At 43.3% G+C, this 13,331-nt stretch overlaps 1 protein-coding gene across 1 annotated transcript; it reads left to right on the top strand.

The window, feature by feature from the left end:
- The first annotated feature begins 7,973 nt into the window (after window positions 1-7,973).
- Window positions 7,974-13,014, top strand: LOC119337872 (polyamine oxidase 7-like). The gene is made up of 10 exons (XM_037610100.1): window positions 7,974-8,193; window positions 8,339-8,591; window positions 9,117-9,263; window positions 9,351-9,606; window positions 11,463-11,606; window positions 11,702-11,851; window positions 11,975-12,232; window positions 12,367-12,451; window positions 12,558-12,649; window positions 12,747-13,014. The coding sequence occupies exons 1-10, from the start codon at window positions 8,076-8,078 to the stop codon at window positions 12,753-12,755; spliced, it is 1,512 nt and encodes a 503-aa protein (XP_037465997.1). The 5' UTR covers window positions 7,974-8,075; the 3' UTR covers window positions 12,756-13,014.
- Window positions 13,015-13,331: the final 317 nt, after the last annotated feature.

Raw genomic sequence — 13,331 nt, 5'->3', positions numbered from 1 at the left:
ACTTTTTCATATAAGCATCGCAGCCCCAAACTTTAAGAAACGACAACTTGGGTTTCTTGCTAAACCACAGTTCACATGGTGTCGTCTCAACGGATTTAGATGGTGGCCTTTTAACGTGAATGCAGCTGTCGTTAATGCATAACCCAAAAACAATAGTGGTAAATCAGTAAGAGACATCATAGATCGCACTATATCCAATAAAGTGCGATTACGATGTTCGGACACACCATTATGATGTGGTGTTCCAGGTGGCATGAATTTGTGAAACTATTCCACATTGTTTTAATTGAAGACCAAACTCGTAACTCAAATATTCGTCTCCGCGATCAGATCGCAGAAACTTTATTTTCTTGTTACGATGATTTTTCCACTTCACTCTAAAATTCTTTGAACCTTTCAACTATTTTAGACTTATGTTTCATCAATTAGATATACCCATATCTGCTCAAATCATCTTGTGAAGGTCAGAAAATAACAATACTTGCCACGATCCCTCATACTCATTGGACTGCATACATCAGTATGCATTATTTCCAATAAGTCAGTAGCTCGTTCCATTGTTCCGAAGAATGGAGTTTTAGTCATCTTGCCCAAAAGGCACGGTTCGCAAGCATCAAATGATTCATAACCAAGTGATTCCGAAAATCCATCTTTATGGAGTTTCTTCATGCGCTTTACACTGATATGACCAAAACGGCAGTGCCACAAATAAGTTGCACTATCATTATTAACTTTGCATCTTTTGGCATCAATATTATGAATATGTGCATCACTACGATCGAGAGCCAACAAACTATTTTCGTTGGGTGTATGACCATTGAAGGTTTTATTCATTTAAATAGAACAACAATTATTCTCCGATTTTAAATGAATAACTGTATTGCAATAAACATGATCAAATCATATTCATGCTCAATGCAAACGCCAAATAACATTTATTTAGGTTTAACACTAATCCCGAAAGTATAGGGAGTGTGCGATGATGATCATATCAACCTTGGAACTACTTCCAACACTCATCGTCACTTCCCCTTCAACTAGTCTTTGTTTATTCTGTAACTCCTGTTTCGAGTTACTAATCTTAGCAACCGAACAAGTATCAAATACTCAGGGGCTACTATAAACACTAGTAAAGCACACATCAATAACCTGTATATCAAATATACCCTTGTTCACTTTGCCATCCTTCTTATCCACCAAATATTTAGGGCATTTCCGCTTCCAGTGACCATTCCCTTTGCAGTAGAAGCACTTAGTCTCAGGCTTAGGTCCAGACTTGGGCTTCTTCACTTGAGCAGCAACTTGCTTGCTGTTCTTTTCGAAGTTCCCTTCTATCCCTTTGCCCTTTTCTTGAAACTAGTGGTCGTGTTAACCATCAACACTTGATGTTCTTTCTTGATTTCTACCTTCATCGATTTCATCATCATGAAAAACTCGGGAATCATTTTCATCATCCCTTGCATACTATAGTTCATCACAAAGTTCTACTGGTGATTAGAGAATTCTGTCAATCACTATCTTATCTGAAAGATTAACTCCCACTTGATTCAAGCGATTGTAGTACCCAGACAATCTGAGCACATGCTCACTAGTTGAGCGATTCTCCTCCATCTTTTAGCTATAGAACTTGTTGGAGACTTCATATCTCTCAATTCGGGTATTTGCTTGAAATATTAACTTCAATTCCTGGAACATCTCATATGGTCCGTGATGTTCAAAACATCTTTGAAGTCCCGATTCTAAGCCATAAAGCATGGTGCACAAAACTATCAAGTAGTCATCATATTGAGCTAGCCAAACGTTCATAATGTCTGCATCTGCTCCTGCAATAGGTCTGTCACCTAGCGGTGCATTAAGGACATAATTCTTCTGTGCAGCAATGAGGATAAACCTCAGATCACAGATCCAATCCGCATCATTGCTACTAACATTTTTCAACACAATTTTCTCTAGGAACATATCAAAATAAACATATGAAAGCAACAACGCAAGCTATTGATCTTACAACATAATTTGCAAAATACTACCAGGACTAAGTTCATGATAAATTTAATTTCAATTAATCATATTACTTAAGAACTCCCACTTAGACAGACATCTCTCTAGTCATCTAAGTGATCACATGATCCAAATCAACTAAACCATAACCGATCATCACGTGAGATGGAGTAGTTTTCAATGGTGAACATCACTATGTTGATCATATCTACTATATGATTCACGCTCGACCTTTCGGTCTCCGTGCTCCGAGGCCATATCTGCATATGCTAGGCTCGTCAAGTTTAACCTGAGTATTCCGCGTGTGCAAAACTGGCTTGCACCCGTTGTAGATGGACGTAGAGCTTATCACACCCGATCATCATGTGGTGTCTAGGCACGACGAACTTTGGCAACGGTGCATACTCAGGGAGAACACTTCTTGATAATTAGTGAGAGATCATCTCAAAATGCTACCGTCAATCAAAGCAAGAATAAGATGTATAATAGATAAACATCATATGCAATCAAAATATGTGACATGATATGGCCATGATCATCTTGCGCCTTTGATCTCCATCTCCAAAGTACTGTCATGATCTCTATCGTCACCGGCACGACACCATGATCTTCATCATCTTGATCTATATCAATGTGTCATCACATGGTTGTCTCACCAACTATTGCTCTTGCAACTATTGCTATCGTATAGCGATAAAGTAAAGCAATTATTTGACACTTGCATCTTATGCAACAAAGAGACATCCATAGGGCTTCTGCCAGTTGCCGATAACTTCAACAAAACATGATCATCTCATACAACAACTTATATCTTATCACGTCTTGACCATATCACATCACAACATGCCCTGCAAAAACAAGTTAGACGTCCTCTACTTTGTTGTTGCAAGTTTTACGTGGCTGCTACGGGCTTAAGCAAGAACCAATCTCACCTACGCATCAAAACCACAACGATAGTTTGTCAAGTTGGTATTGTTTTAACCTTCACAAGGACCGGGCGTAGCCACACTCGGTTCAACTAAAGTTGGAGAAACTGACACCCGCTAGTCACCTGTGTGCAAAGCACGGCGGTAAAACCAGTCTCGCGTAAGCGTACGCGTAATGTCGGTCCGGGCCACTTCATCCAACAATACCGCCGAACCAAAGTATGACATGCTGGTAAGCAGTATGACTTATATCGCCCACAACTCACTTGTGTTCTACTCGTGCATATAACATCAAACCATAAAACCTAGGCTCGGATGCCACTGTTGGGGAACGTAGTAATTTCAAAAAAATTCCTACGCACACGCAAGATCATGGTGATGCATAGCAACGAGAGGGGAGAGTGTCGTCTACATACCCTCGTAGACCGAAGCGGAAGCATTGACGCAACATAGAGGAAGTAGTCGTACGTCTTCCTGGTCCAACTGATCCAAGCACCGTTACTCCGGCACCTCCGAGTTCTTGACACACGTACAGCTCGATGACACACCCCGGGCTCCGATCCAGCAGAGCTTCGGGGAGGAGTTCCGTCAGCACGGTGGCGTGGTGACGATCTTGATGTTCAACTGTCGCAGGGCTTCGCCTAAGCACCTCTACAATATGACCGAGGTGTAATATCGTGGAGGGGGCACCGCACACGGCTAAGGAACGATCACGAAGATCAACTTGTGTGTCTATGGGGTGCCCCTGCCCCCGTATATAAAGGAGTGGAGGAGGAGAGGGCCGGCCCTCTCTATGGCGCGCCCTAGGGGAGTCCTACTCCCACCGGGAGTAGGATTCCCCCTTTCCTAGTCCAACTAGGAGACCTTCCAAGTAGTAGGAGTAGGAGACAAGGAAGGGGAAGAGAGAAGGGAAGGAAGGAGGGGGTGCGGCCCCTCCCCCTAGTCCAATTGGGACTAGGCCATGGGGGGCGTCCTGCCCTAGGCAGCCCCTCTCTCTTTCCCGTATGGCCCAATAAGGCCCAATACTTCTCCCCGGCGAATTCCCGTAACTCTCCGGTACTCCGATAAATACCCGAATCACTCGGAACCTTTCCGAACTCCGAATATAGTCATCCAATATATCGATCTTTACGTCTCGACCATTTCGAGACTCTTCGTCATGTCCCCGATCTCATCCGGGACTCCGAACTCCTTCGGTACATCAAAACTCATAAACTCATAATAAAACTGTCATCGAAACCTTAAGCGTTCGGACCCTACGGTTCAAGAACAATGTAGACATGACCGAGACACGTCTCCGGTCAATAACCAATAGCGGGACCTGGATGCCCATATTGGTTCCTACATATTCTATGAAGATCTTTATCGGTCAGACCGCATAACATCATACGTTGTTCCCTTTGTCATCGGTATGTTACTTGCCCGAGATTCGATCGTCGGTATCCAATACCTAGTTCAATCTCGTTACCGGCAAGTCTCTTTACTCGTTCCGTAATACATCATCTCACAACTAACTCATTAGTTGCATTGCTTGCAAGGCTTATGTGATGTGCATTACCGAGAGGGCCCAGAGATACCTCTCCGACATTCGGAGTGACAAATCCTAATCTCGAAATACGCCAACCCAACAAGTACCTTTGGAGACACCTGTAGAGCACCTTTATAATCACCCAGTTACGTTGCGACGTTTGGTAGCACACAAAGTGTTCCTCCGGTAAACGGGAGTTGCATAATCTCATAGTCATAGGAACATGTATAAGTCATGAAGAAAGCAATAGCAAAGTCATGAAGAAAGCAATAGCAACATACTAAACGATCGGGTGCTAAGCTAACGGAATGGGTCATGTCAATCAGATCATTCAACTAATGATGTGATCCCGTTAATCAAATAACAACTCTTTGTCCATGGTTAGGAAACATAACCATCTTTGATTAACAAGCTAGTCAAGTAGAGGCATACTAGTGACACTCTGTTTGTCTATATATTCACACATGTATTATGTTTCCGGTTAATACAATTCTAGCATGAATGATAAACATTTATCATGATATAAAGAAATAAATAATAACTTTATTATTGCCTCTAGGGCATATTTCCTTCACTTCCCTCTCCTATGCCAGAAGAATTTCCTTCTCGGCTTGTCCCACCTTTCTAGAGTAGTCTTGTTCAAAAGGAACATGGACATGTAAAACGTTGGTATATGGGATAGTACCGCATTAACTTTAATAAGCCTCCCTCCCATAGACAGTACTTCACTAATCCAATTTTCACCATGCATGGTGAATTTGTCCTCCACAAAACTCCAACCCCCACATTTCAAACCAGCATAACTGACCGGCATGCCTAGGTATTTCATAGGAAAGTTACCTATCTGGCAGTTAAACATCTCAGCATATTTATGCATAGTCTCATCGTCCGCACGGACAGAGAAGATCTCGCTCTTCAGGAAGTTAATTTTTAGACCTGACATGACCTCAAAGAGGTATAAAAGCAACTTAATGTTCAGAGCATTCCTGATATTATCCTCGAAGCACAAAATTGTGTCATCCGCGTACTGGAGAATAGCTACTCCATTTGGAATCAAGTCCGAGGCCAGACCCTTGAACAAGCCGTTTTGTTGGGCTTTAAGAATCATTTTTGTCAAACAATCAGCAGCTAAATTGAAAAGAAATGGTGAGAAAGGGTCCCCTTGGCGCACCCCTTTCGAGCTTTGAAAATATGGGCCCACCTCATCATTCAACTTCACACTAACTGTGCCCCCCACTAAAATTTTACTGACCCACTCGACCCATTTCGGATGGAATTCTCTCATTCTGTGACAATCCAAAAGGAAGTCCCAGTTGACTTTATCGTAAGCCTTTTCGAAGTCCAGTTTCAACACAATACCAGTTTTCTTCCTATTGTAAGTGTGGTGCAAGATTTCATGCAGGGACATGATCCCATCCATGATGTCACGCTTCTTAATGAAAGCATTTTGATGTCTACTGAAAAGAATATCCACAAAAGGCTCCAGCCTAATAGTAAGTACTTTGGTGATCAGCTTGTATATACATCTAAGCAAGCATATAGGCCTGAATTGCTGAATCTTGTTTGCCCCCACAACCTTAGGTAGTAGGGTTATGATCCCATAATTGAGACGCTGCACATCCAGTTTGTTATCATGGAACCAGTCAAATAGCATCATCACTTCATTTTTCACTATCTCCCAACAATGTTGGAAAAACTCAATAGGAATATTATCTGGCCCAGGAGCTTTATTTGGTTTCATAGAGAATAGCGCATTCTTGACTTCTATTTCAGAAAAGGGTCTAGTAAGGATAAAGTTGTGACAATTTTTCTCGTGATTCCCACATATCATCCTTCATTTTACATAAGTTTCCCACTGCTGGCCCAAAAAGGTCCTTATAGAAATTAGTGGCATGTTCCAAGAGATTATTATTTCCTTCAATAATCACATCCCCACAACTAAGAGAAAAAATAGTATTTCTCCGCCTCCTCCCATTCACAATTCTATGGAAGTATTCAGTGTTCCTATTCCCTTTCAAGAGCCAATTCTCGTGTGATTTTTGCATCCAAGCCACCTCCTCCTCCACCAACAGATTATATAATTCTGCCGATATCTCAACTTTCCTCTCATATAGCTCAGGAGACAACACATCTGTTTCTTCCAGGTTTTCTAGATGCTCTAACTCCTCCCTGAGGTCCCTTCTCCTCTTTCTCGATTTGCCAAAAAGATTTGCACCCCATCCTTTAAAGAATTTTTTGAATCTCTTCAACTTAATGTTTAGTACATCAATGGGATTTTTAGAATTAACCGGTTTCAACCACACCTTAGCAACTAAGGTTATAAACTCCGGGTTTTTGAGCCAGTTAAGATCGAATCTGAAATCTCTCTGATGGCCTGGATTAGGTAAAAAATCATCAGTATTCAGGATCAGGGGGCTGTTATTGCCCCGAGCTCGCTTTTCTTCTTTCCCTAGCCCTTCTAGTTTCAGTTTCCTGAGACAATGTATTTCCGTTATGAAAGTAATGGAAAGGGGAAAAGCCCGGTTCGAAAAAAATTCATTTGTTGAAGGTGTATTGGCTTGATATATACTCCGTTTTATGGAGTATATATCAAGCCAATACACCTTCAACAAATGAATGATGTAGATAGATCGACGTTACTAATATACATCCTAAATGCATCACTCATTTTTAATTTTTACAATGTGCTTCCATATTATTCTCACCATATTTGATTCAGCGGCTGTTTAGTTCAAGGATTAACAACACCACACTTTACCGCATATATCTCACCACACTTGCATAGGATTAGTTCAATAAAATTGAAGACAAATCTCGCCACACTAAAGTGATGTGGGTCGTTAGTGTAGCAAAATGCATATTGCCATGCATGAGGTATGTCTTAAACCAGAGACCCACTTAAATTGGTCAAACTTGTCTAAGCTAGGTGTGCCAACTTTAGGCAAACTTTAGTCTGAACTAACAATCCCTTAATTACAATTCATCAACTTTTTCTATTGTTCAAACAAAGCCACATGACTAGCATGTTCCCTTAATTTTGTGGAACAGTTTTGATAAATCTCAGTCGACCGAGACTTGGTTATGTCTCGATCGACGCTATATTCGTTTGATCTTTTTTTTTAGTTTTTTCTTTTTTCTTATATACTATATGTCACTTGACTGACACTTGGTTAAGTCTCAGTCGACTACGACCTAGCCACGCCCTTTGTGGAATAAATAAAAACAATTGTGCGTTGGAGATTTACACAGCTGTCTAATCTAGCCAAATCACTCATTTTCACAAGAAAAAAGGGCTCATCGCCGAGGAAAACAAATAAGATAAGGTCGACACCACACCAGCCCTGTCTCCGTCCAGGCGTCATGACCACTGGATTTGGTGGCCATGGTACAAATTATTAACTCTCGGGAACGTGTGTGGTTCCCGCATCTTAAATTCCGATTTTTCTTTAATTCTGATATTTCTTTCGGCACAATGGTAGGCGCATCTCGTGTGGGTATATATAAGTGCACTGCCCGGCTGGGCCGGAGAGCAGGGCAGCAGCCTCGCTAGCTTTAGCAGTGCTAATACAGTAGTGTCCACCGTTGGACGAAACTAAACGAGGGGAGAAGAGAGACAGATCGAGATGAAGCTCTCGTTCGTCACTGCCATATCGGCACTAGTGCTGCTAGCCGCACAGCATGCCTCCCTCGCCGCCGCCGGCAGAGGCCCCAGGGTCATCATAGTCGGCGCCGGCATGTCCGGTATATATATATATATATATATATATATATATCACCCATGCATGCATGCAATATCCTTAGCTAATACAGTACGTGCATTGAACGTACGTCGTCGTCGTTTTATATCTCAACAAATACTATTTTGTGTGCGTGCGTGCGTGTGCAGGGATCTCGGCGGGGAAGCGGCTGTGGGACGCCGGGGTGAGGGACCTGCTGATCCTGGAGGCGACGGAGCGCGTGGGCGGGCGGATGCACAAGCACAACTTCGGCGGCCTCAACGTGGAGATCGGCGCCAACTGGGTGGAGGGCCTCAACGGGGACAAGGTCAACCCCATCTGGCCCATGGTCAACGCCAGCCTCAAGCTCCGCAACTTCTACTCCGACTTCGACGGCGTCGTCGGCAACGTCTACAAGGAGAGGTACGCTACGTACGTACGTGCATACACAAGATGAATGAAGAAACATAATAAAGACGTCTGGTAACCAACGACATGCATAAAAAGAGTCATAAAGTATACAGACACAGGCACATAGACACATGCACGTGAGAACGGAAACATGTACGCGTACCCGAGCCCACGCGCGGAGGAGTGAGCATGACCATGCAGGAGCTCGCTCTGATAAAATAAAACGCACGTGGGAAAAACGCCAAAACATAAGCTTTCAGTGATGGGCACCACCTAATAACTGCGGGACAGTGACGACGTGAGGCGTGCAAACCGTGTGGAAACGACACGCACGCAGAATGATGGACGAAACAGTAACAAACAAGACGGACCAACCCATTAACTCACGATTCAGAACAATCATGGAATGGAGGACGGCGTACAGATCAACGGACTGCTAATTCTTCAGCTGCAGCAGCAGCACACATGCATGCAGTTCATCGGCGGACCGTCTAACATGGTTTTATGATTTTATGCTTTGCGTTGACAAACCTGCAGCGGCGGCCTTTACGACGAGGAGTTCGTGCAGAAGAGAATGGACCGTGGCGACGAGGTGGAGGAGCTGGGCGGCAAGCTCGCCGCCAAGATGGATCCCAGCGGCCGCGACGACATGTCCATCTTGGCCATGCAGCGCCTCTTCAACCAGTACGTAGCTAGCTAGTGCATATGCATGCTTCATGGCAATCGTCATGCATGGTTTGCTTGATCCCTCTGTCTCTGTGTGCGTTGCAGCCAGCCGAACGGGCCGGCGACGCCGGTGGACATGGTGCTCGACTACTTCAGGTACGACTACGAGTTCGCCGAGCCGCCGCGCGTCACCAGCCTGCAGGGCACCGAGCCCACGGCCACCTTCGCCGACTTCGGGGACGACGCGCACTTCGTCGCCGATCAGCGGGGATTCGAGACCCTCATATATCACATCGCCGGGCAGTACCTTCGTTCCGACAAGTCCGGAAACATCGTAGATCCTAGAGTCAAACTCAACAAGGTAATCATGGTTTTATACAAAAAAACGTGTAATAATCAAAATTTTCAAACTTTAACTACTACTTCCTCCGTAAACAAATGTAAGAAGACGCTATAGGTCACAGAGGGAGTAACAAATTAATACAAACCGTGTAATAATCAAACTTTTCAAACTTTAGGAGAGGATGTGTCAAAACGAAAGGAAATCTCCCTGCAAAGCTGAAACTAAATTCAGACACTGTTTTGGGTAAAAGGACTTTCTTTTTGAGAAACCAACAGACAAACATTCACACAACGCTGGAATCGAAGAGCATCAAAGATGACCGGAGTCACCACAGATCTCTCGGTATTGATAAGTACATCGCTTATTGTTGAAAGCATAATCACCTTGAAAACTAAAGATGACACTCTCTGCATTGCCGTGGGAATCAGTTGCAATTATTTTAATAAGATTTGGTTGTATGAAACATTAGTATTTAGATTAACTATATGAGAATTGAAACTAAAATACATATATTTTATTGATTATTACATAGTTGTAAAAATATTTATAGAATATGAGTGGCACTCATGTATGTTTGCATGGTGAGTTGGCATAGTTGCGTGTTGAGAAAATTGATGTTAGTGGGGATAAACTATTTAGGTTTATAGGGTACAGCTCTCTCACTAACCACCCAACCTATTAATAGTTGTCGTAAGGAAAATTGATATCTTTTCGCAAAAGAAAGGAAATTCGATATCATTAGTATTTATAATCTTTTCTTATAAACATGCAAGGAAAGTTCTAGCTACGGACCAAAGTTTAGGCACTACGGTAATTAGAAGCAATCATTTATTTGATCTACATCTAATGATTATGCTTGTCTGTTGAAATAATTATTTCTAAATTATATGGGGCAAATCTTTTGCCACCGTTTAAAAAAACTAGTTCTCAATTATGATGTTAAAAATATTATTTCCAAGTCATGAGAACTGTCAGATCCATGATTCAGGCAAGTTCACAAGGAATAGGAAATTTTTTGATTTAATGGAAACAAGCAGCTGACTAAGAAATAATCATTTCTAGGTCGACTAAGCCATATGCCGTCGAATAGTAAAATTTATACAGAATTATAAAATTTGATTGCAAAAGAAAACTTTTATTTGAATTACAGAGGACACAAAGTGTTTATTGACCATGCTTCTTTTATCTGAATTCTCCCATGTCACTTTTAGGGAGAATATCACATGGAAACCAACAATTGGTGAAAGTCGGTGAAAATCACGCAGAGAAGATGTTTTTATGTTTCTAAAAAAATCTAAAAAAACATGGGATGTTAAGGGTAATGTTCTATTGCCATGTGAAATTCCAAGTTCAAACACATCACGGGATGTGAGCTATACAAAAATTACAAAATCAACATTGAATAGTGCAACAATAACGTCACTATTCATTGCTGAATTTGTTTTTTTCTTAGCTCACATCTCGTAAGGTATTTCAACTTGGAATTTCGTAGGCAATAAAACATCAGCCTTTTAACATTCCTTTTTAAAAAAAGATTTTTTTTGAAACTTTTCTACAAAGTTTTCTTTGAATGTTGGTTTCCATGTGATATTTTCCCGTCACTTTCATTCGGTCCAAAATTTAGACAAAAATTGTGAAATCTGATGAATTGCGCCGAAACCAATTTCCATGTGTTACATGGTAGTGTAAAAAACGCTCTTATATTATGGGACAGAATGAGTAGCAGGCCCTGATGAGTAGTAGTGTACAACTGAAAGAACACGACACATCCTCAAAAGAAAAGAAAAGGAAAAACGACACAATCCATCATTTCGGACAAATTTGGACATTTTATGTGATTTTGGAGGGGCACTCATGCATGCACAAAATTGCAGGTGGTGCGTGAGATCTCCTACAACCAGAGAGGCGTGGTGGTGACTACGGAGGACAACTCAGCGTACAGCGCAGACTACGTGATCGTGTCCGCGAGCATAGGGGTCCTGCAAAGCGATCTCATACAGTTCAAGCCTCAGCTGCCAGTACGTCGTCGGTTAATATTTTCTTAAGTTCACGTCCAACGTCACTCTGCAACAGTATAATTAGTTTTCGTGTGTGCGTTATATAAACAACCTAGGCATGGAAGATTTTCGCCATCTACCGATTTGACATGGGCGTGTACACCAAGATCTTCCTCAAGTTCCCCAGGAAGTTCTGGCCGACGGGCCCCGGGAAGCAGTTCTTCGTCTACGCCAGCTCCAGGAGAGGCTACTACGGGATGTGGCAGGTGAACAAACAAGCTCGCCAGTAGCGTAGCAGATAACACAAGGAAGATCATTGTGTGCAGAAGTACGGAAAAATCGATACCTACCCCAAGATGTTAAGAAAAAGTACTCGTTTTGTTGTGCAGTCGTTCGAGCAGGAGTACCCGGGGGCCAACGTGCTGATGGTGACGGTGACGGACGTGGAGTCGCGGCGGATCGAGCAGCAGCCCGACAACGTGACGATGGCGGAGGCCGTGGGCGTGCTGCGGAACATGTTCCCCGACCGCGACGTGCCCGACGCCACCGATATCTACGTGCCGCGCTGGTGGTCCAACCGATTCTTCAAGGGCTCCTACTCCAACTGGCCCGTCGGCGTCAACCGCTACGAGTACGACCAGCTCCGGGTACGTACGTAGGCCACCGCCGCGCGCGCATACACAGTGCGCCGATGGTGAAACTTAAGCGTCCCAGAATTCATGGCGCCGGCCCCGGCTCTGACGACGTGTCGTCCTTGATTGATTCTGCTCGTCGCATGCAGGCGCCGGTTGGCGGGCGGGTCTACTTCACCGGGGAGCACACCAGCGAGCACTACAACGGCTACGTCCACGGAGCTTATCTTGCAGGTCTCTTAGTCTTATCATCTTCCGGCCACACGATCGAGCTGCAGTGTGTGATCTGAGAGATGTGGTTTCCCGCTAACTGCGCGCTGCCGCTTCCTTTGCATTGCAGGTATCGACTCCGCGGACATTCTGATAAACAAGGTCCTCAACAACGTGGAGTTCAAAGTCCGCCCCAAGTATGACGACGAGCAGAAAGCTGAGGTACTCATCAATGTTTCATCTCCTGGTGTCCACCGGACATGTACATTTGCCGAATTTCTGAAATATGCGCACTGGTTTAATTTACTCGTCGCTGCAGGCTAAATGAACGAGGAAGTTGAGATGCCATGCCAGTCTGCTCGCATCGTCGAGGAATAAACCCAGACGCGTGCCACAGTTTCCGTGGAACCTTTTACCCAAGACTTTGATTTGAGGCGAAATAATGTGACGTTCCTGCTTTCTTTCCTGCCTCACCTGTTTGAATTCTCCGACGTATGTACTTCCTGTTGAAGCGTTCTAGTGATGTAATTTCTGTTATAAATTATTAATGATCGAATAAAAGCACTTGGCCTTTGAGGTCTAAAGTTCGTCCTTGAGCAGAACACTCTTTAACAGTAATACTAGCATAATGTTTGTGCGTTGCTACGGAAACGCAAAAATGATTTAGTTGTATTTCATTATTAGCATAGAACAACCAATTCATGTGCAACACCACGAAAAAGAAACTCAATCAAGCAGCCAACACTGTACTTGCTTAATTACGGCAACGATGGGAACACCATTGCAGAACAAAAAAATCAAGTTGGAGGAATCCAATCGGTTCTAGATGAATGAGCGAGATTGGGATGAAGGGGGGAGAGTGAAACAATGCTGGCACGCCCTCAAACTCTACTGTGCAAAAAAA

Source organism: Triticum dicoccoides, chromosome 7B, assembly GCF_002162155.2.
Source record: "Triticum dicoccoides isolate Atlit2015 ecotype Zavitan chromosome 7B, WEW_v2.0, whole genome shotgun sequence".
Lineage (NCBI taxonomy): Eukaryota > Viridiplantae > Streptophyta > Magnoliopsida > Poales > Poaceae > Triticum > Triticum dicoccoides.
The sequence above is the reverse complement of the archived record's forward strand: the minus strand, read 5'-3'. Positions and strand labels throughout refer to the sequence as shown.